Source organism: Cheilinus undulatus, linkage group 9 (genome assembly GCF_018320785.1).
Source record: "Cheilinus undulatus linkage group 9, ASM1832078v1, whole genome shotgun sequence".
NCBI lineage: Eukaryota > Metazoa > Chordata > Actinopteri > Labriformes > Labridae > Cheilinus > Cheilinus undulatus.
Window position 1 is genome coordinate 4,743,880 of NC_054873.1, and position 24,769 is coordinate 4,768,648.

The following is a 24,769-nucleotide window of genomic DNA, read 5'->3' on the forward strand; positions in this document are numbered from 1 at the left end:
TTAAATGTTTTTGTATGTCATAGCATGCTTTTGTGTTTCTTTTTTTTTCTTTGTTAGGATTGAAAAAAAAAAAGTTTATACTTTTTAAAACTTCTGTTTTTAAATTCTACAAAACCTCTCTACCTTTCCAGATTTTTTTTTTTTCTGTTTCACGGAATTTTGTTTTTGCATTTGATGAAATATTTTTGTGTTTCTGCTTCACAAATCCTATTTTTCATTACATAATTTTGGATTCAATATAATGTTTTAGCTGTTGACCTTCGGGGCCTCCGTATTCAAATGTATGAGGTATTAAATATTTTATTATTTTATTGAAAAATGCCTCACATGAACGAAATATTCAAATAGTCAATAATTTATGACGGCATATATCTTATTTACATTTTATCTTCCCCCCTCCCCCTGCTACGTCACACTCCATCCCGTTCCACGCGCTAAACCCCCGCCCCTCCTTTTCCCTCCGCAGAGCTGCATTCCTGCTGCCACATCGGACCGAACCATTCTGTGATAGCATCGACCTTTTACCTCAAATAAGACAACAGAGACTCGTGGCAAACAGTTTTAAACAAAATTTGGTATTATATATGCTGTGTTTACTTATGTGTTTAGCATATTCACCGTATTATCCATAACAGGTTAAAGAATGATTTAGTTCGTCTGAACCGACACCCCCTGCCGTCTCGCTTTAAAGTGGTCTTCTCCGTCTTGCTGCCATGTTGGATGTACGCATCGATGCTGCAGCTGCTGGAGTTTCCGAATGAAACTTGAGCGTTATTCTCCGCCGAGAGACGCAGGGAGAGATAATATTCAAATTTAGCATCAAAGGGAGACGTTACGGTTCTTTCTCGACCAGGAGCACGCCTGGAAAACACCCCCTACCTCCTCCGCCCTCCACCTCGGAGTCGGACTCGGCGGAGATGATCCGGTTGCAGGCCACAGCAACCGGAGCCCGCATGGATTTTCTGTAATTAGAAGTGTTTGCTGACTCCTTCACAGGTCAACCGCATCGTTTCGGAGTAAAATAGAAGAATTCAGAGCCATGAACAGCCACCCGCCGCCTCGCAGGTCTGTCAACGTCGGCTCCATCCTCCTGACCCCGCAGGAGAACGAGTGCCTGTTCGGGTACCTGGGCAGGAAATGTGCCGTAAGTTTCCCAGTTTGTTTACCACCTGCAGGTTCAAAGAAGGGGCTCCTACATCACCCAGGCATCTTAATACATCACCAGCGTGTGCCTTTTTAACCCAGACATCTTCTTTGATGTGCTATGAAGCAGCGAAACGTGCCATGACACCGCTGTGGTCTGCAAACTAGGGGCAGGTGTTACAACGAAATTGGTGACCCTTCAAACTCCTTGACGTTTGTACTGTTTGCACAGTTTCTGATACGTGTTCAAAAATATGGCGACCCAATGTGTGCACAGTTTGCGCATTAGCATCTGTTATATAATCACACCTTTAAGCCAGGATCTGTAAAATAATAAATAATGATTAAGTGTTGTAAACTGCACCTACAGTTCACACAGTTAGGAGGCATTTATTGTCTTTTAATAGTTAAATTTTGATAAATTTATGTACTTAAATTGCTATAATTTGGAAAGATAATTAGTTGTTTGGATGCAATTTAGTGGAAATTAAAAATCAAGCAGAATTGAATTAATCGTTATGCTTGATTCAAAGCAACGTTATGAAATATGGGGTAGATAGAAAAAAAAATTAGATATCTCATCTTTGGGTTAAGGGAATTTAGATGACAATTCAAGAATATCTGTTGCACTAAACGGTATAAAAATAAATAAAAAAGGCAAATTATTTTTTTAATTGAAATTGCTGGTGGTATCTGTTCTGTCCTTGGTCCAAGAAAATGACCACTTAGATGGCATATACAGGCTAGTATTTATACATGGTTCCATGTTTTTATTGCTTTTAAAAAGTAGCGCAAGTCTTGAATTTTTAATGCCTACTTTTCCAGTGTTTGGATGTGCTGCTATCGTGTTACAGTTTAAACAGTTTCTTTTATTTTTATTGGCATTTTAATTGGCTATTTATAGAAACAACCTTGGTAAGGAAAACTCTAAAGGACCTGGAAATAAAATAAAAACTAAAAGCATCAATTTATCAGATTTATAACAGTTTAATCTTTAATCAGTTATTGGTAATGCAGACCTGCTCACAGAAATAGCAGGGCTCCTGCAAAGCCATCATGAAATGTGATTTGTTGATATACCTGCCTCTCAAAAAATAGAATATCATGTAAAATAATTTTTTCCCTGTCATTTACTTCAGAAAGTTAAAGTTCAGTATTCAAGATTCATATCATACAAGGAAAAGTTTCCTGAGTCTTCATTTATTCTCTAACGATAATTTGGTACATACAGCCAGAATCACCGGGAAGACTGCTGACTCAACAGATGTCCAGAGGACAAATATTGTCATCCTCTACAATGAGGGTAAGCCACAGAAGGTCACCGCTGAAAGGGCAGGCTGTTCTCAGAGGCAGTATCAAAGCAGATTCATGGAGAGTTGACTGAAGTGAAAGGTGTGGCAAGAAAAGGAGCACAAGCAACAGGGATGAGCTCAGCCTTTAGAGGATTGTCAAACAAAGGAGATTCAAGAACTTAGGGGAGCTTCACAAGCACCGGACTGAGGCTGGAGTCAGTGGATCAAGAGCCACCACACAGACGGGTCCAGGGGATGGGCCACAAGTGTGGTGTTCTTAGTGTGGAGCCAGTCCTAACCACAGACAACATTAGCCCTTAGCCCAGCTTTTCACCTGGGCTAAGGGGAAAAAGAACGGGACCAATGTTAGTGGTACAAAGTCCTGTTTTCAGATAAAAGTACATTTTGCGTTTCGTTTGGAAATCAAGGTCCCAGAGTCTGGAGGAAGATCTGAAAGACACAGAACATAAGGTGCTTGAAGTCCAGTGTTTTCAGTTTTCAGCGATGGTTTGGGGTCCATGTCATCTGCTGCTGTTGGTCCACTGGTCCTTATCAAGTCCAGAGTCAACGCTGTCAGATGCTACCAGGAGATTTTGGATCCTTCATGCTTCCATCTGCTGAGAAGCTTTATGGAGATTCCTTTTTATCTGCCCAGAGTGAAGCCAGAACTGCCAGAAACCGGTTTGCTGACCATGGTATAACTGTGTTTGATTCTGACCTGAACCCCATAGAGAATCTCTGAGAGACATCAGGCTCAACAATCCAGACGAGCTGAAGGCTGCTATCAGATCAACCTGGGCGTCATAACACCCCAGCAGTGCCACAGACTGATTGGCACCATGACGTGTCGCATGGATGCTGTAATTTGTGCAAAAGGAGCCCCAACTAATTATTGAGTGCATAAATGAGCAGAATTCTTCAAAAGGTCTAGGTTTCTGTATTATACATCCTTTTTTAGGTGGATGTTTTATGATAGTCTAATAGTTTGAGGATGTGGATTTTAGATTTTTGTGAGCTGTAAAACAACAGAAGTCTTGAAATAGTTCACTTTGTTTGAGATGAAGTAGAATAAAATGGAGGTTTCACTTCTTGATTTACATTACAGGAAAAAATTGAACAACGGCAAATTGTTTTAGTAAAGGATGCACAGTATTATCAGCGTATCTGTACCAGCAGATATGAAAATAATGGAACATTTCTGCAGATATTTACAGCCGATATATCGACCATACACATCAGCAGTATAAATCCCATCTCTGCCTTCAATATTGGCAAAATGTACGACTGTAGCATCAGGTAAAGGTGGTTTCTTGGGGTTTTTCTCACTCAAGGAGGAAGTTGTAAAACATAAAACAACCCCAGACTGTCTTCTTCCCTGCTCCCCTTCACTCAGCCTCTATTTGCACTGGAAACTCGGGATCTTTGTACCAATAAACAGTTTGTTTATGTCAGTAACGGTCAAAATGAGTTAGAAAATATCAGGAAAAATCCAGTATCGTGCACTCTTGTCATAGTTGTCACCAAAGTCCTCAAACTGGGTCTGATTCTTTAGGAGAGCACTCACACTAGGCTATCGTTTCTGTTCCCAAGCATGTTTGACCTCCTGAGTCCAGTTTGTTTGACTGGTGTGAGTGCACCATGTCATACTAAGGCTCAGATCATTTCCTTACACTTCCTTGACCCGGGCATGAATGGAGGAGGTGGGCTGTAACATGGTACGATTGCTCCTGCACAAACAGCGGTGCGCTCATGTGGATTTGGACTATAATCAACACCACTATTCCTCTTTCTGATTAATGGTGGTGTGTTGGAAAACTGTACTGGACCAGAACAACTCGAAATAAGCCACAAAGTTAGTCAAGTTACTGTCATGGTATCTGTCCATCCCTCTAATGCAGTGATACTCAACGTGTGGCTCTTCGGCCACATGTGGATCCTCTGTGATGATTTGTGGCTCTTTAAGGTCTTAATTTGAAATATAAAAAACGAAAACTTTGACCTCAGAAATTATCCATTGCAAGTCACATTAATCAGTTTGTTTCTCACACTGAAACAGTTGTCAACTCCTAAATTTGTCTGTATATTTCCATTGCCCTTGTCTGCAATTTTTTGCCACTATTAATCCATTTTTACTGCTTTGAGCCTGCTTTTGTCACTTCTTTTTGCCACTATAATCCAGTTTTTGCCCCTTTTTCCTCGGTTTTGGTTTTTATCCGGCTTTTAACTATTTGCAGTTTTCCCCATTTTTGCCACTTTTCGCCAGTTTAAGATGCCTTTTGCCATTAAATGCCACTTTTCTTCTCAGTTTTTGCCACTCTTAGCTGCTTTTCCCCATTCTCCCACCTTTTGCTGCCTCTTACCCATTGTAGTCACTTTCCACTCATTTTTTGTCATGTTTTTGCCAATTTTTGACCATTTTTTGCCACCTGTAACTCATTTTTGTCTCTTCTCACTTAAATTTTCCCACTTTCTGCCCTTTTTTTTGCCACTTTTTCCTCCACATTTTTGTCACTTTTCACCCAGGCATTTTACTTTGCCCCTTTTCACCCTTTTTGCCCTTTTGACCATTTTGCCCCCTTTTACTTATTTTTTTTGCCACTTAAACCAATTTTGCCACTTTTCACCACTAAGATTGAAGCTCTTGCAAAGGTATCGTTCAACAATTTGGCTCTTTGGTTGAGCAGGGTTGAGTAACGCAGCTCTAATGTCTTTGAGACCGCTTGTCTTGTAAACACTGTGTCGTATTACAACGTGAGCATTAGCATGGCATGGGGCAGCTGGACCATGTATGAAAGCACCCCAAAAATGTCCAGGCATCTTTTAACTTACTTATTTCTTACCTTGATATGTTCCACGCTGCTGTAGTAGGGTATTTTTGATTAGCCGCTCATCCTTCAGCTTCATCAAGGCTGGTTGTTTGTTTTCTCAACATATGCAGACGGGACAGAAAGCCTCCCATCCTTATCAGATATTTATCAGATTCTCCCAGCTGTCATCGTTGATCCCACTTGGTCACCATAGAGCCTTTCACTCATTTAATCAAAGAGAATAGTAAATATGAGAACCAACAACACCTGGATGTTGTTTTGCTTAACACAGCTGAACCGTCTCTACTAATAACAACATTAAATCATAGCATTATAATATGATTCTCAGGTAGGGATAAAATCTCCCATTTATGCCGTCTAGTGTGTTTTAGGGCGTTTTAGTGTGATGTGAATGTTTGTGGACAGCTCAGCAGGTTTTTAATGTCAGCTGCTCAGGCTCAGCCTGCAGTGAAGACTGCAGGACTTTGCTTCATACAGGGTGAAACACCAGAGCTTGGAGGTCAGAACAATCAGTTTAAAGTGACTTAGACTGGTCAGGAGTGGTACCCTCCTGCTTCTACTACTCCATCTTCTGCATACCTTAGTTGTAAGGAGTGACTGGTTGAGTTATTGCTTTCTATCTGCTCCAACCGGTCTGCTCATTCTCCTCTGACCTCTGCCATCAGCAAGGCGTTTTGGCCCTGAGACCTTGATATTTTATCCTTTTCTCACTATTCTCTGTAAACCCCAGAGAATGTGGTAAAAATCCCAGTAGATCAGCAGTTTGTGAAAGACTCAGACAGGATCATCAAGCACCAGCAACCATGACACATTCAAAGCCATTTAATCCATCTTTCTTCTCCTGACCATGTCTCTATGCCTCGATGCATTGGTTACAGCCATGTGATTGGCTGATTGATATTTGGATTCTTGTTTTCTTATTTCAACAAATGGCAATTTTATCGTAGTGACTTCTTAGAAGACACCGTGTTTCAACCAAAACTGTCTTGCTTTGTGGTTTGACTAATTTCTTCCGCATTAAAGGTCACATATTTTAACCTTTGAAGAGAAATTTATATTGTTTTCAGAGGTCCCCAAACATGCCTGTGAAGTATGTTGCTTAAAAAACACTCCAGTGTTGGATTTTTGCACGTCTAAAAACCCCTCTGTTTCAGCCCTGCTCAGAACGAGCTGTTTCTGTGTCTGTGGCTTTAAATGTTGCTAAGCTGTCTGACTCCACCCATGACTCCGCCCCTCTCAGGAAATGGATGTGGCTCTCCTGAGAGAGGAGGACCAGAAGAGGAGGGCAGAACTTTCATCCAAGAGGGCAGGGCTGACCAAACATGGGGGCGGGGCTAACTTCCCACATGACATCATGAGGGGAAAATCTGACAATGGCTTGTTTCAGCACACATTTTCTAAAAGGTGGAAAAAGGGGGGGGTTCTGATTCTTGGGTGGATTGTGGACAGGCCAGGGGTGCGTATTTTTGTTAGAAAAGCCTGAGAAAGTGATTTTTGCATGATATGTGACCTTTAATGGGGGGGTGAATCTGGCTGATTGAACTCACAACCAATGTCAGAGAATAATCGTGGTCCATCACAAGTTATAAGTGCAAAAACATGGAGATACAGCAACAGAACGGCAGCTTCCATCCATCAGTATGGGGCAGTCTTTCACACACATTCAACATTTTCTATAGCAATGGCAAACAGTGTTGTGTCTGTCAGAGTGGCATTAATTTTTATTGATAATGTAACTCTTATGAATATTTCCTATTGATCTGAGACCTTATTCAAACCACTGGTTGTCCCTTTGAAAAGACAACCAGCCATGACTCCTTTTGCTTGCAGCTATAACAGCCTCCACCTTTTTGGAAGGCTTTCCATGAGATGTTGGAGTGTTTCTGTAGGAATTAAAACCCTTTTATTCTGCAGAGCATTTATGCAGTTAGGCACTGATGTTGGACCAGAAGGCCTGGCTCACAATTTCCATTCCAGTTCATCTTAAAGGTGCTCAGTGGGGTTGAGGTCAGGGCTCTGTGTGGGCCAGTCGAGTTCTTCCACACCAAACCCATGTCTTTATAGTCCTTGTGCACTGAGGCGCTGTCATGTCGGAATAGAAAAGGGCCAAAGAGAGAAGTGTGATTGGTAACTTCACAGAACATATTTCCACTCCCCCACAGTTTAGAGTCAGTGTGCTTTACACAACTGCATCCAACACTTGGCATTGGACTTGGTGATGTGAGGCTTGCATGCAGCTGCTCGGCTATGGAAACCCATTCATGAAGCTCCTGCTGCACAGTTTCTGTGCTCAAATTAATGCCAGCTGAAGTTCAGAGCTATTAGTATAGACATTTCAGATCACATATTCTAGAAACAGGCTCACTGCTTCGGTATTCTACATTTATCTGATGTATCTCAGAGTTCAATTGAAGTTCCATGGATTCAGCATAGTGCCACTAATAGTGGGGTTTTAAACGTTTTTCATCTGTTTTTGTCACTGGAGCCGGTCTCAGTTAAAGCGCTTCATTTTGAATAAAGACTCCGTGTCTTCTTCTACAGATGCACAGATGGAGGGTTGTCCACGGGTGGGGGTATTTCACAAAGAAGGATTAGAAAGTTAGATGGTTATTTGTGACCACTGTAGGGTTAAATCTTGTGATGAAGATTTACATCTGAAAACAAGATGTAGGATATTTCATCCGGTGTTAGATTTCAGTTGAATCAGATTCTCTTAACAGAATAAAAACGCAACCTCTGAAATATGTCATTTAAGCTCCCTAAAGTTATGTGGCTAATTTCCTAATCCGGCTTTGGGGAGATTGAAGTGGATTTATCTAGAGGGAGATTACATGAAAAGATTTTGGGAAGCTCTGAATTAGGTGGTTTGGATGTGACTGGTGGATGTTTACAGCTGTACTTTTCAATCGTGAGCAACTGAAAAGATTTTAAAATGTTCTTTAACATGTAAACAGTTCATTTCTTTTTTAAATTTACGGGGAGATGGCAGCTGTGATGGGTCAAATATCAACTTCTTTTTGTCTCAGATTGCTGCAAAGGCATACGTGTCCAAGTTTGATTGACAGCAGCTGACAGGCCGAGCGCCGTCAGAGGAACCAGAGACGAAGCAGAGAAACTTTTGCTGTAACTTTAGCTGACTAGTAAGGGGTAGACTGTATCAGCATCTAACCAGGGCTCTACAATCAACTGGAATTTCATCATGATTGCAAGATGAGCAATTGCAAAATTTGTGAACAAATAATGAATAATTGGGCTGATTAAAAATTTGACTACTGGAGGAACAAATGGTTCATCAAGTAATGACTTAACTATAATTACTGAATGACAACCAGCTTAAACATCAGCACTGTCTGCTGATTTTTAGGTTTCCGGTTGCTTAAAAGCCACCGTGCCGTAACCCACAGAGTCCAGCGTGTTTATTGTTTCATACTTCTCTTCACTGAGAATTAACAGAGCTAGAAGAGGCTTTTAACAGTCCACCTTTGACCTTTTCTGCATGATGCAAAGTGGTGATTTCACGGTGAAAAGTGTTTCCTGCTCGTCCTCTGACCTGAAATCATAAATCACAGAGGAGGAAAACGGCCCTGTGGCATTTCCTCTTTCCCCCTGACTCGCTCTGTCCTGGCAGAGGATTTAACGCGCTGCGACTTCTGCAGAAAGCTCGAAACCACAAACCAGAACAGAGCCAGGACAGGACAGTGCTGAGGGCAGCAGCCGGGGTCTGTTTCCTGTCAGGCAGAAACGAAGGTTAAATTCTGGGGAGAAAATCCAAATGCATAGGATATTAAAAGAATGCTTAACATAAGGTTAGGAGATTATATTTGGTGCATCTGTATCAGCTGAACAAATGAGCTTATGTCGCACTTTTATGGCATAGCACCCCGATTTTTTACAACAACAGCAGGAAGGAGATCCAGAATATACAGACAGTGTTGATGGAGGTTTTCTAAGAGCCAGACAGCTGGAACAGAGCTAAATTTATCCAGCCTTTTGGGGAAATACTGCCCAAAATAAAAAGTGGTCTGCTGTTCCAGGTTAAAACTTGTCAAAAAGGAAGAGGCCAATTCCAGGTGTCTACATCCTTCTTTGAGACATTGCTTGAAAAAGACTATGTCAAAGACTCTGTGTAGTGCAGACAAAGTCAATTGCAATGACAGTTTGTACTTTTTTATCAATGGTTTGTGCAGTTCGATGCATTTTTGTCTGCAGAAAATGCTATGAAGTTGCACCAAGATCACACTGACCGAGCACTAATAAGGAGGTAGAAATTTCGGGAGATGACAGAGAAGAATCACCTCTACTTCTTGCTAGAAAAAATAAACAACCCAGGATCTGGCTTTGACTCCACAGATTACTGAACATCGCTGTCCAGGTGCCGACAGCTTCAAATCCCGCCTGTGTCTCCTCTCCTGCACGTCATTCCACACTTTTTCCTCTACTTAGTTTTGGTACCAGGCTCTTCTTTTTGTTACAATTTCCAAACCCAATGGCTATTATATAATGACAGTATTGTAAAAGTTTGACCAAGTGCTGGGCTGCTAGTGAGGTTTACAGCCTAACAGTGGTGATGTTGGGTTAGTATTTTATGAAAAAAATGGGCAGAGCTCTCTGCTGTAGCAGGCTGTTGTCTTTATTTACACAATCTTCTACTACAGTTGAATGAATGGAGGTCTGTCTTCAGGTTGATGTGTCTCTAGCAAACACACATGTGGGAGTTAGCCAAGAGTAGGGCTGGGCAATTAATTGCAAATTAGATTAAATTGCAATATGGCCTGCTGCAATTTATCAATTGCAGAAGGTGCAATATTTCTTTAACTTGAAATGTGTGGAAATACCAGTTTGATACTTTTTGCATCATCAGAGACTTAATGCACATTATGCAAACATTCAAGTATGACCTCTGAGTGACTGCTGACTTTTAGTGGCTTCCTGTGTGGCCGCCATGCTGCATATCCAAATGCAGTACTGGCTCAACTTGGCTTGAGTTTGCTCTGTTTGGTTCCAGGCACTCAGTTTTCCATTAAAGTTTATAGTTGGTTCAGTGTGGACAGGTTCGTCATAGTGTGCCTGATAAACCACCACCATGCCCAACACAACAACAACGGAGGAATCAAGGCGATGGTAGCTCTGGTTCTATCGCTTCTCACAGCAAGGAGATGAGTTTTGTTTCAGAGATGATTACAGGCAGCCAGACAAGTTACTATTGAAAAGGTTTGGGAAGCTGTAGAGCAGAGCAACACCAAGGATGAGAGGTTGGGTGTCTTTCCTGTGCCAGACATCCCACTCATGATGCCTCGAGTGATGGAACTTTCTTGACTATTTGGCTGTTGGCAGTTTCTCCACATCACATTTTAGTGTTGGCCTAGCTCGCCTGGAACTTCATCTAGGTATCGTCCTCTGGAGTAGATTTGAGACAAATGAAGCTGGTACCACAGAGTGGAATACAGCATTAATACTGTTAAAAGTGTTCTGGCCAGGATTCAGTTTTTTATTTGTTGCCAGCTTCAGTCAGATGAGCAAATTTGGAGGCAGAAATGGAGTTTGTTGTGAATCAGCATCTAAGAGGATTATTAGCCACACTTGCATGCACACATCTATTTATAGACATGAATTAAAGCTATAATGTTAAATGGGCTCTGAAGTTGCTTCACAGCAGATTGCATACCCTCCCTGTTTGCTGCATGCAGCTAATGCTTGATTTAAGCACTACTGCATGATGATCCTCTTATTTAAAATGTATAAAACTTCAAAATACCAAAATACTGTCTCATACCTGCAGTAAATAGAGATTTAGACTCAAGCAACCCTCACATTTTCTTGAATGTGCTTGCAGACCATCACTGCAGCTCATTACATTACATGCACTACCCCATGAGATCACATGAAATCATACTGAATCATGAGGCGGTGTGCTGCTATCCCTGGCCACAGCATGATTATAATAGGATGCTGTAATATGTGCTGATTGTTTTCATATCTTAAAGTGGGTGAGGAAATTAAGAATGCACAATGTGCATTAAGTTAGCACACATGCACTTGATAAGACTGTTTTTAAATCTATATGATGATTTTAAATCTGCTGCAGTCTTAACCAGGCCTGAGTTTCAATGAAGAAAAGTCTTCATATTAGAGAATTCATGTCATTTTGTACAAAAATTTAGAGACCAGCTGCCTCTAAAGCAGCACAAGTACTGATGCTTGCTGAAATCCAACGTCTTGAATCATCTGCCTATTTTCAGCCTCACTAGAGACGTGGCTCTCTGGATATCAGTGTTTTTCTGTACTTACTAAAATATCTCAACTACTCAGGGATAGATTGCTATGAACTTTTACATAAAAATTCATGAAGCCAAGAAAAATAAGCATACCAACTTTTGTTGGTTCACAGGTTTCTAGGGCTTTCTGTGGGCATTAGCTGTCTGCCAAACAGCTGGCTCATCTCTTAATTACAGCTGGCTACTTGACTTTGTAAAGACGTTTAACTCAAAAGGATTAGATTAGCCTTTCCTTTCCATCTCCCACACCACAGTATTAAAATTCTTTCCATCTATATCCATGGTTTTTCTGTCTTGTTTGTTTCCACATGGTCACAGCAGCTGATCTCGGACATGTTTTAGTGTGGCATCGCCCTTCTTGAGACTCAACCCTCTGTGGGCTTTGCCTGGGCTGGCACCAGGCTGGTACAGAAGCTGTTTAACAAATGGCTAAAGAAAAAAAAATGACAACTGGCAGAGTATTTGGGGTACATGAGAGGGGAGTTTTCCTGACCGTTAAAACTAGGAGCAGTGAAGCACTATTAAGTTGCATGTAATATCAGTTTCCCTAGCGATGCACGGCTGGTTGAAAATTGGTCAATTATGGAGTCTTTTAAATTACAATGTTAGAATTTCATTTAGCAGACGCTTTTATCCAAAGTGAATTACATCTGCGACAGGTGTTCCTGGCGTTAAGGACCTTGCCCAAGGCCCACTCTGGACACCTGTGCTCTTACTGAGCTTTTAACCCCCAATCTACCATAATTAAACCATAATATATAAACTATAATCTTGGAATTGTATTCCCACCACAAACAGTTGCTTAAATGCTCACCAAAGTCAGTTGATTTTTGCACAAATTTTTATTTTAGTCATAGTCAAATTCATTGCCCCAAGTGAAGGAGTGCAGGTACCCTGGGGTCTTGTTCACGAGTGAGGGTAGAAAGGACCGTGAGATTGACAGGCACAATGGTACAGCATCTGCAGAATTACAGGAAGGCAAAACTCTCGATTCACCGCTGGATCTTCATCCCAACCCTCACCCATGGTCATGAACTGACCAAAAGAATAAGATCGCAGGTTCAAGTGATCAAACTGAGATTCCTCGGGGGGGGGGGGGGCTCAGCCTTAGAGATAGGGCATGGGGCTCAGCCATCCAGAGAGATCTCAAAGTAGAGTCGCTGCTCTTTTGTGTCAAAAGGAGCCAGTCGAAAGGATGCCTCCTTGAGGAGGTCTTCCAGCCACATCCAACTGGAAGGAGACCCCGAGGTAGACCCATAACGCGCTGGAGGGATTATATATCTAGGGCCCATGATTTCCGTGTTGACGGAATCGTGGACAGAATTGGCCAATAAAAATGGAATCTACTATATAACGCAGAAATCCCGGAAAATGAATGAATTTGAAAGAGGAACGCATATCTGGGGAATATGTTCCAGGGGAATGACTAAAGCGGGGCACAACTTGTGCCTCACTTCTCCAACACTCACCCCGCCCCCTCCTAAACAAAGCATGTCAACGCAGCTGCACGAAACACCGGCAAACAGGACACTGTTTTTTTAATATAAATTAGTAGAAAGATTAAAAATGGAATTCCAACAAATTAAATGGATAAAAAGGAATCTGGCAATAAATAGAACAGATTTCATAGGGCCCTATATATCTTGTCTGGCCTTGGAACCCCCCAGGAGGAGTTGGAAAATGTTGCTAGGGAGAGATGTCTGGGTTTGACTTGCTTAGCCTGCAACCGGGCCCTGGATAAGCAGAAGAAAATGGATGGATGGAAGATCTTTAGATAAAATGTTCTTTAGTTTCAGTCTTTATAGCAAACTACAAAACATCTTAGTCCAGTTTTAGTCGATATAAACTCCTTATATTGTAGTTTTACCTTGAAGTCACGATATTTGTTCAGTTTAGCGAAATTATAAAATTAAGATCAATGTAAAAAAAAATCATAATGGTAATGTACTGTCAATACTTTAAAATACACTGACTGATTGAAATACTTGCATGCCTTACACACATAGGGGAGAAATGTCATGGACTCTGAATTAAATAGTCTAGCTCTTACCTTTTAGTCTCATTCAGGTCCCCTTTAGAGTTTTTATAAAGCAAACATCTGTTTTTAGCTAGTCTTAGTCTAGTCTTCCTCATGGAAAAGAAATGTTAGAAATTTAGTCTTAAGTTGACAATCTTAACTCTGACCTCATTATGAGAATTGAGTTTTGACCCCGTCATTTCTTATGCCTTACTTTATATGGTGAACCAAGAGGGGCAAGCTTTTTCTGCCTCCTTCGCTGGCTTCCCCACAGGCTGACAACTCCACATGTCTGTGGAAAACCCCAAACATCTCTGTAATAACTCTGTTTTTACATACAAAGTCAGACAAACAGACAGGACAACAATTCAAATAAACTACCTGTCCTGTTAGACTCAAATGCATCAACTTATGGAGGGCATTAGAGAATCCGCTGTGAAGGTATTTACATAAAGAACGTGTAATCTGATTTCAAAGACCTCACCGTTCCAACACTGACCTTTTTGTTTCTAAACCTGCTGAACAGGTGTAAACTGTGTGCATGTTTTGCATGCACATGTAGATTTCCTCTTCCTCGTTGGACACTTTGTGACATTTACAGCTTGTAGCAGTGCTTCAATGTGGCTGAAAAAAATGCACACGAAGTAAAAGAGTATAGCAGAGCAGTTAAAATTCTCCTGAATGAGCAGCTTAATTAAATTCAGCGCTCTATTTACCAGATTATTAAAAGTTTTCAGACGATTGAATGTCCTCATTATGAATGCAGATGACAATGTTGATCATCCTTTCTGTTGTTCTCCGTGCACAGACTCTGTGTTCAGCGGTGGTCCAGGTGTACGGAGCCGATCGGAGCTGCAGCTGGGTGAAGAGATGCTGTGGAGTTGCCTGTCTGGTCAAAGACAACCCACAGAGGTCTTACTTCATCAGAGTGTTTGACATCAAGGTGAGCAAGGCTGACTTCACTGTCCCGAACACCTGAGGATTATTTAAAAGCCTTAAAGTAACAGTGCAGCATAGTGGGGGGGTGGGAAACCAGTATCAGTACCAGTACTGACTATACAATCACTGATCAGGTTGGCTCAGCTCTCATTGGAGTGAATAAGAGAACAAAATTCTGCAGATGATCTGGAATTTGGAGCTGAAATCTGTGACTTGTGAACATCAACAAGAATGCTATTCCCCTAAGTGTAGGGTACTCTTTGATATCTTCATAGACCTAAAGTTAATCCACCATGAGCTCAATACGAAGGCAAAACATCCTTTAACAGACAGAATCCTTAGGCAGAAGCAGACACTTGATGAACAGTCATCTGCTGAAACTCTGTTGGGGTTAGAGGATGATGCAGAAAGAGAGAAGAGTGAAATTACAAAAAAGAAGATGGAGATGCAGAAAGAGAGGCAAAAGAGAGAAGAGGGGGATGCAGAAAATAGAGAACAGCAATGAGAGAGAGAGATGATTGACATGAAGAAAGAAAAGAGAAAGATGCAGGAAAAGAAAAGGGCAAGATGCAGAAAATGGAGGAGGCAGCAGGGCAGTAGAGTAAATGAGAAAAGCAGAAAGAGAGAGAAGGCAGGGTGCAGAAAACAGAGATAACTGATGCAAAGAGAGAGATTATGGAAATGCAGACACAGAAGAGAGAGAGAAGCAGAAAAGAGAAGAGGGAGATGCAGAAAGACAGAAGACAGTGGTGCATAATGTGAGATGAGGGTGATGCAGAAAGTGAAGAGGAAGATGAAGGAGGAGAGAAGAGGGTAATGCAGGAAGGAGAAAAAAGGTGTGGTGCAGGGAAGAGAAAAGTGCCGGAAGCAAGAAGAAGATGACGTAGAAACAAAGAAATGAAGGAAAAAGAGGGAGATGCAGAAAGAAGACAGAAATGTGGAAGTATATAAGACAGAAATGCAGTCAAAAAGAGAAGGAAGATGTGGAAAAAAACAGAAGAACGCGATGCATAATGGGAGATAACGGTGATGCAGAAAGAGAGAAAAGGGAGGAGGAGAGAAGAGGGTATTGCAGGAAATGGAGAAGGATATGGTGCAGAAAGAGAGATGATAGAGATAAAAAAGAGAAGGTGTAGATGAAGGAAGAGTGAAAAGGGAAATGCAGATAAAACAGGTAAGGGAGCTGCAGAAAGCAAGAAGAGGATGATATAGAAAAAAAGAAGAGGAAGATGCAAAAAAGAGAGAAGGGAGATGTAAAAAGAGATGATGAACATGAAGAAAAAAGAGGATGATGCAAAAACAGAAGGCAGTGAAGCAATAGAGTGAAAAGGGAGAAGCAGGAAGAGAGATATTCAGAAAAAACAAAACATAAGATGTACATGCAGAAAACAGAAGACAGCGATGCAAAAAGGAAGATGTGGAAAAAGAAGAGAGCAATGCATAAAGAGAAGAGGAAGATCCAGGAAAAAGAACAGAAGAATGATGCAAAACAGAAAGATGAGGGTGAGGAAGAAAGAAAAAAAGAGGGAGATGAAGAAAGAAAAGCAGAAGGCGCAGTGGGTGAGAAGGGTAAGATGCAGAAAATAGGGTAAGCAGCAAGGAAGAGAAAAGAGGGAGATGCAGAAAAACAGAAGAGTGATGCAGAAAGAGAGATGATGAAGATGCTAATATAGATGAGTAAAGAGAAGAGGAAAATGCAGAAACAGAGAGGGGGGTGCGGTCAGAGAAGACGACTGTAGGAGATGGAATGAGGAAGTAAAAAAAGAGAAGAAAAAGAAGGCACTGAAAGAGAGAAGAGGTGGATGCAGGAATAAAGAAAAAGGCGATGCAAAATCAGAAGAGGATGATGCAGACAGAGAAGAGGGAGATGAAGGAGAAGAGGATGATTAAAGAAGAGAGTGATGCAAAAGGAGGGATGATGGAGATGAAAAACAAGAAGTGGAGTGCAGAAAAGAGAGAAGAAAGCAATCCAATAAAGAGATGAAGAACGGGAAAACAAGCAGTTTACACCCGGCCATGTTGTTTCTTTGACATTCAGCCCATGATATTTGAAGATTTTGAACATCTATTTTTAAAAGGACAACCCTGACCCACACCTGACCCCAAAATCATTGATATTATAATCAAGCATTGAGATTTCTGTCTTCTGTATTCATCTTTTCCCTTCCTTTTATCTCCATACCATCTCTCTAGTCTGTGGGTTGCCAGACTGCATTAAGACTCATTGAAGTAATGGACAATATTAATATGATGCTTTAAATGTAATAGGGAATCAATTGGGCACATTTTAATGGCTCAAAGTGAATTACCAGTCTCTCTGTGTTAACTGTATGAAGCTCACACAGACCCTGAATCCATCTTGATATTAAACAGTCTCTAAAATCAAACAAAACCTGCAGAAGCTTAAACATTCAACAAATCCTTTTGTCTTTTATTGCGTGACTTTAGCTGAGGAGAGCAGGGATTATTTGATGGTGCGTTCAGGCTCACCTAACATGCAATAACTGAAACGTCAGTGTTTATGAGATCTGTTGTTTCTTGCATTTAAAGAAAAGGGCTGACTGTGTTTCTGTAGGAAGGTTGGTTTGCCTAGAACAACTTAAATGTGAGCAGCTTCAGTCTGGTAGGAGGGAAATCAATCTTCAAACTGGTGCTTTTTAAATGAGCAGTCCGACTTTCATGTGTGGGTGATTCAGTCGAGAAAATGTGCCGAGTCACAGATCTGTTCCCTGTAATCTTCAAAGGGAATCTTGCTCTGATGTTGCTCTCTCCATCATGTGTTTCTGCAGGAAGGAAAAACCATGTTTGAGCAGGAGCTTTACCACAACTTCTCCATCAGCAGCGCCAGATCTTACTTCATCTCATTCGCAGGAGATGTAAGTGTGTTTCTCTTCTTGTGAAGCATCCACAGCAGCTGCTCTCACTGATAAGGTCCCACTCGGTTTAACAAGGTGTGATAATCACGGCAGGTTTTACACGCAGACAGGAATGTGAAGCAGAGCGGCTTTCTGCCCTTTAAAAGGTTTCTGCTGTTTCTGACAGAGCACAAAGAAAAGATCAGCATTTGCAAAGTGCAAAGAACAAAGAGAGGGGCAGATGAAGCAAAGTTGTGTCATCAAATTAAGCTCTCCTGGCTGTATTTTATCTGCATATAAAGGTGTAACCATATGCTTTAACCATCTGCTTACAGATGTTTTTCTGCTGGTCTGAATCTTGAAGGTATTTTACCAAATAAACAAGTTAACTGTAAAAATGGGATCCCTCTACAAGTGCTGAAAAATAGAGATCTGTTAAGAATTATGCAGATTTAAATAGTCAGCTCTATGAAACTTCTGATTGAGTCCTTTTGCAGGTGAATGAATTTAGAATAAAACACAACATACTAGTGTCTTACTTAGACTTCTTAGTTGGCCCCAACACCTCAACTGTGCTGATGAGTGGGCAGCAAATCTCATCACCAAGATTGGCAAGCAGCAACGTCCCTTCACCAGGGTTTCGTTCAGTTAGTCCCACAATGCCTTAGAGAGTCTGGATTGTAAGATTTGGCTTCTGAGAGCCACCGTCCTCCATCCTAGCTCCCATGCCCCACCTCATCACTGCAGCCTGTCTTCAGCCCAGATCAGACCAAAAATTTGGGACAAGGGCTGAATGATTTTGGAAAATGATCTAATTACAATTTTTCCCCAATATTGCAATTTGATATGCGATTATTCCTTAACATTCTTTCATTCCTAAACAAGGGCTGAACAATTCTTTGAAAGAGTCTAATTCTGATAATTTTGACTCATATTGCTAATTGGATATGAATTATTGCTGTTAAGGTTTTTTTGTCATTCGTATATTTAATGAGAAAAGGTAAAAAACATAAAGAAGGTAGGATTTTTGTAGACTATTAAAAAAAAAGGCACCTGAATGGTTGCATGATATGTCATGCATAATATCTCTGCGAAAAAAAAAGTTTAAAACTGGTATTTTGACACAAAATTCAGGTCAAAGAAATATTGCACCTCTTGTGATTTGACAGTTGCAGCAGGTCATATTGCGATTTAATCTCATTTTCAATTTATTTTCCCAGCCCTAGAATAAGACTGTTTTAAAACATCGCCAGCGACAGTTGCAGCAGTCTGAAGCGAGCTGTTGCAGCATGAATCAAGCTGTCTGACGCAGTTGCAGACGGCTGAATGCAGGATGCTGCAAGCAGATAAATGTGAGACTAGTTTTAACTTTTGAGTTTTGACACTGAAAACTTCAGCCTGTTAACACTCTTGTCTCCATCGGCTGCACATCAAGCTTTAATGCACAGCTGAAGGAGGAGACAGACTTGTTAACGGGCTGTCATTGTGTGTGAAAAACAGAAGGATGCAATCATTTCAGAGAAGCAGAATGCAAAAAAACGAATATAGTAAATATAGAAATATAGTTTTGTAAAGGCTTGTTTTTCCAGCTGTGCTCACAACCAGGATACAAGGTGCTTTATGAGATAATATGTAAGAAATTTAAGGCTGTAGGAGCTACATTTGTCTTATTTAATTGTGGTTTTTGCATTATCATGCCAAAAAAAAACACATGAATGTAATTCAGGCTGGGCAATTAATCGAAAATTAGATTAAATCGCAATGTAGCCTGGTGTAATTTTCAAATCACAGAAGGTGCAATATTTCTTTAACTTGAACTTTGTGTCAAAATACCAGTTTTTAACTTTTTTTGCACCAGAGATGTTATGCATTACATATCATGCAATCATTCAGGTGCCATTTTTGCGGAATAGTCTGTAAAAAGAATCCTATTTTCTTCTTTTCTGTACAATCTTCTTATTAAATATGAGAGTTACATAGAAAATATCACTCCCTTTAATACAACAATTTCTTATTAAATTTGCAAATTTCTTTTTTATTGTTTAGCCCTCTTGTAATCTGGTATTGTGTTGGTTATAATATAGAAAGATTTATGGCTTGCGTTTTTTGGAAAATAAATGAGATAAGGAACTTAAGAAATAATCGCATATCAAAGCACAATATTGGGGAAAAGTTGCAATCAGAGTATTTTCCCGAATTGTTCAGGCCTAAACAAAATGTCACTTTGGAAATAAATATTAAAACTGAGTGACCGTGAGAGGCATTGCTATGAAAATGATGCATCATCTGTCACTGTGAACTGGCATTTCCTTAGAATATTGCAGAGTGGCCCGTTGCAATCATTTGTGGGCTCCAACTCATCTTTTTGTGAATCTTTGGTCTGAACTGGGCTTAAGCACTTCCAGTCTTTTTGCATGGTCTCATATTCAGAGATATCCAAACCTCAGCATGTGGAGTCAGAGTGGGTTGTTAAACCCTCCAACAGCAAACCTACACTGATGCTGATTTAGGGCCGTCCCAGACTGCACGTGTGAGATGCATGACTTGGCCACAACACGGCTTAATTTTCAGTTTGCTTGCATGCCTAAAAGCAAGGACTTTAAGACTGCCTGTGTCTCACACACCTTATATGCACGTTTCTCATGCATATCATTAAAGAATAAAGGTCTTTCCTATTATTTCCATGCAAAACTACACTTCAGATTTGTGCTTTTTAAAGTAAAAGCCCAGTGTAGCTTTTTTTTTTTTTTTTTGAGCAACTCCCTTTATTGTATAAAATGCAGTTCTTGTAGGGATTGAGGTAAAACTTCAGAAGTATGACAGAGCTTTGACAGCAGGAAGATAGGCCAACATACACCAATATGCACCTGGTATGAAAGCCACGATGGTGCGTGCTGGAGTGGACATGCATGGCAGCTGCAAGCAGTAAACATGCTGACAGTCAGAGATTTCTGTTAAACTGGCCACACACTTTACAGCTCAGCTAGACCAGGATACAGATAGATAGAAAGATTAGCAAAGGCATAAGAACTACAGGGGGTGGCATAATGAACACAAATGAGAGGTTAAAAATAATAATTTTCTTGCAATAATTGAAATCCTCCTGTCTTTAAGAGTTCCTAAAACTGAGAGCTTTTCAAACTTAGCTTGCTCAGTTGTAGTTTAAGCACTCCAGCATTACTTTTAGTTTACAGCAGGCATTTACATCATTTCAGATCTATCAGTCAAAACCCCATGAGCAGGAGACACTTATCATCTGTGTCTCTGTCTCTGTCATGTTAATTTCTCTAAAGCAGACAAGAATCAGCAGGAGAGATGACAACAGGCATCAGGAGATTGGCATTTCATTGGTTTAATTACACTCGTAGCATTTAATGTGCAGGGTTTTATTCCATCACAGCCTCTGAAGGGTCTTTTGAGTAATCCTGTCACAAGCTTGTTTGCTCCAAGTCAAGGTCAAAATGAATGATTTTAGCTTGTAGTTGCTGCAGTTTATTCAGTCTTAAAGGCTTTGTGCAGACATTGCTGACCTTGTTGTTCATGCTAGGACTATGAGCATGTGAAGCATCAATGAACAATCATGTTAGATGCAATAGCAGGGATGTTTTGTAAAACAATCTTCTCATTCTTGTGTTTACAGAACATTTAAAAGGGCATGCATCTTTGCTTAAATGCCCCCATCTCCCACCTTTCTCATGCATAACTAAAGGTATAAAAACAAATGGACAGAGAGGGACAGAGATCAGTGTAAATGCATGAGTATGTGCACCTTTTCCAGTTTAGCCCTACTCCTAAATTTTGCACAAGTGAAAGAGTATGAAAGAAATGTTTGGAGCTTTGTCCACATTTTCATTGTTGGATGCACAGTTTATCTCTGCTGTCTTGTTTGCAACTTGTTAGCAAGGTCAACAGAAAGATGCTCCATAGAGCTGTAACATCCAGGGTGTATTGCCATCTACTGTAGGTGGACAGACTCCTGTCAAGGAAGCTTTTCTCCCACTGTGCATGTACACGGGGACAAGGACAGTAGTCCATTTAAATATCCTAACTGAGCTTTAACTGTAGCTGAACTTACTCCTGCAGATAAATGAACTGAACAATTGAAAAGCATGGTAAGAAAGTTAATCAACTTAAAGACATGCCAACTTTTCTGGTATTTAATCTTTGTATTATCAGAGATCTAGCGCCCTGCTTTCCTCATGGAACAAATATTGCTTTGAACATTTTCAATCATATTTTTAGTCTATGAAGTGCCATGAAAATGTCCTGGTTTCTTCCTTTTCTCTCCTCAGACTTGCCAGATCGGTCTGAACTTTGCAAGTGAAGAGGAAGCCAAAAGATTCAGAGCCGCCATCAACGACCTGCTCAACCGACGACAACGCAAAACTGGTAAATCTATCTGCTGGCTCGCCATCTTTCTCTTCTTCTTCTAACCTTCATGACTCTTAACTTTTCACAGCTGAGTTCAGACTGAAAATAACTCGCCACCTCTTCTGCTAATAAGACCACAACCTTAATCCTGAACCTGCTTCTCTCACTTGTTTCCATCAGAGAAATGCTCGGAGCTTTTAAAATCAAACCAACCATGAAATAAACTCTTTGTGAAGCTAAAGTATGTGTCGGCGTCTCTAAATAAGTAAAAATGATTTGGTGGTGCTTCAAGTGTGGCATCTTTATAGGGAAAGTGATGGATTTAGGTTTGCTTTCTCTTGTCTGGGCTGCTGTAAGCTCTTTGAGTTTCTCTCTGCTGCAGTACACTCCTCTTTCTGCCTGTGTAGTAAACTTCTCCTCAGCATGCCGCCCTTTTTCAAGAGCCTCTCTCCAGCTGTGATAATGACTGAGGGTCTGAGGGCAGGGTTCTGTAGCTGGGTGGTGAGCTTTCAGCGCTTTTTCTCCTCTACTAACATGGAAGACTTCCTGAACTCTCATTCTCACTCCTCGCTGACTTCTTCTGAACTTCCAAACCTTCATCCCCTCTCTGACCAGAGTAAAATCACTTAAACTGAGCTTCTACTCCAACAGCTCACCCTCTTCTCTCGCTTCTTAAAAGCTGTAAATATCCTCTATTTATATGTTTCTAATTTGGTCCTGTTGATTTATTCTGAAACTGTAAATTTTTCTTTTTCAGAGAAGAGAGGTGACCCTAAAAATGGTACGTTACACTCATTTCTGATCACACAGATTCAGTTTTAATCTTTTCCTTCTTCTTCTTTGCAACGTTTTCTTGAAGGTTTGAGGGTTTTCTAATCATCAAATCATAAAAAAAATCTGCTTTTTTCACTTACAAATTACAATAACAAAAGAGTAATTAATAAGATACTTCAAAGAAAACAGGGAGTATACTGTTGAGTAATATGTCGTTTCAACCGAGTGGCCCAGTTCAGTTTCTTTGCATTTCCATGTAGCAGAAGTTAGAAAGGGTCGCAAAAAAACCCACCTGTAAGGTCCCACTTATTTGGCACCCTCCGTAGGGGTACCAGTCCTACCTCTGTCCCAAAGGGTGGCGCTACACACACAACAATAGGGGCAAACATTAATGAAACACATAAATGTGGCCCACCTCTAAAGCTGGAATGGCTTAAAAATGATTAATAATTTAATGTAATTTGGCTCTAGGTGTAAGGTACTGGGGACTTGAGTTGGACTCAAAGTATGGTCACTCGACTACAACACTGTTAAAAGTAGGGATGCACAATATAATCAGCCTGGCATTGGCAGATATCAAAATTCTGCACAAAACAAAATTTCATCAAAATACATCCAAAACTTTTTGAGTTATCTTGCTAACAAACTAACTAACAAACCCTGCCGATCACATACCCTCCTTGGCGGAGGTAAATACTGATAGCAGTTCCAGCTACAATGAATCTGTGAATATCGGCATATCAGATAACTAAAAGAGCAGCACAGCTGCAAAGAAACTGACCTTTGTGGATTTTGGTCGCACAGCGACAGGAAGATTGCAAAAAAAAAGGACGCTTGTATACCACATTTCATAAAAAAAAACATTGCAATACATATATTGCAGAAAGAAAAATAGTGAACAGGTTGCTGGTCAATCATAGAGTAGATATTCAGAAACCGCTGGTGGTCCTAATCACACCTGAAGCTAAGAGATTATTCACATCACAAAACATTATAAATAAATATGTTAAATCGTCTGCTCTGGAACAAAACAGAAAACAGTAACACAAGCATGGGACTCCAGCAAAGCCCTCTTTAGCTCAATGACTGCAGACTTTAAAGAATAAGAATCAAACTGGAGCAGATTATAGTTTTACAGAGCTGCTCGCTGAGTGAATGTAGAAGCCAGAACCTGATTTAAAACAGCACTGGAGCTTTTTTCAGTGTCTATTTTTTGCACTTCTTGATGAGAAATACCAGGAGTCTGGAGTTGTGACACGCTGGCGGCGGCGTTTCACAGACAGTGTGACTCACACACTGACACGGAGAAGAGTCTGCTCCAGGTTAATCTGGTCAGCAGGAAGTCCATCTGTGCCATATGTAGACCACATGCTCTCTGTTGTTGTGGTGCACTTTAGACCTAATCTGTAATCCCCATCGTTACCTCTACTCAGCTTGTTTTTGTTTATGTGAGTAGACTTTTATAGATGTGAATCGGAGCTTTTTAGAGTGAATCAGCAGTAACATTTTATATGCTTAGTGTTTTAGAAGCACCAAGGCATGTTTTGGGTTTGAAATACAAAGGAACATAAGGAAATTCAAGTAGACGAAAAATACGAGAGTTTTCAGGTTAACAAGCACAGCGGTAACGTTACATTGATTTGAATAAATCGATTGTGATCGAAATGCAAGTATCACTAAGCACAGACATACAATGCAACAGGAGATTGGCTGACTGGACGCTGATGTTGCCGCCATGTTGCCAGAGGCAAGTCTGCTATGTCATTAAATACAGTAGACAGGATTGTGCAAGTTTTTGGAATAAAAAGCTCAAATGATCAGATTAAGATGTATATATAAATATATAAGTACAAAATAAAAAATACCTTTACATAAATGAAACTGTATAATATATAAAAATATTTTATTTTAAATCACGGAGTACATCTTTTCATTTAAGAAAGCGGATTCTGCTTTTATGTTTCACCATCAGTTATTTTAACATGGATCATTTATTATAAATGATTCATTAAAACCCATGCAATCTCGTCGTTTGAGCTTTATATTCTGAAAACTTGCACAATCCTTGTCTACTGTACTGAATGATGTAGCGTGCCTCTGGCAACATGGCAGCGACAGCGACGTCTGGCCAGCCAGCCAATCTCCTGTCGCATATTATGTCTGTGCTCAGTGATACGTGAATTTGGATCATAAATAGATTAATTAAAACTAATGTAACGTTATCACTGTGCTTGTTAACCCGAAAACTCACTTTTTCTTCGTGCTACTTATATTT

The 24,769-nt window shown here is 40.5% G+C and overlaps 1 protein-coding gene across 1 annotated transcript in view; it reads left to right on the forward strand.

Annotated features, from left to right (window-relative positions):
* The first annotated feature begins 523 nt into the window (after nucleotides 1-523).
* Nucleotides 524-24,769, forward strand: part of wasla (WASP like actin nucleation promoting factor a) — a 46,914-nt gene continuing 22,668 nt past the window's right edge. The window contains exons 1-5 of the mRNA XM_041796402.1: nucleotides 524-1,144; nucleotides 14,364-14,498; nucleotides 17,284-17,370; nucleotides 21,642-21,738; nucleotides 22,478-22,501. Of these exons, the coding sequence (XP_041652336.1) occupies nucleotides 1,040-1,144; nucleotides 14,364-14,498; nucleotides 17,284-17,370; nucleotides 21,642-21,738; nucleotides 22,478-22,501 (448 nt within the window). The 5' untranslated portion in view covers nucleotides 524-1,039. The remainder of the gene's footprint in view (nucleotides 1,145-14,363; nucleotides 14,499-17,283; nucleotides 17,371-21,641; nucleotides 21,739-22,477; nucleotides 22,502-24,769) is intronic.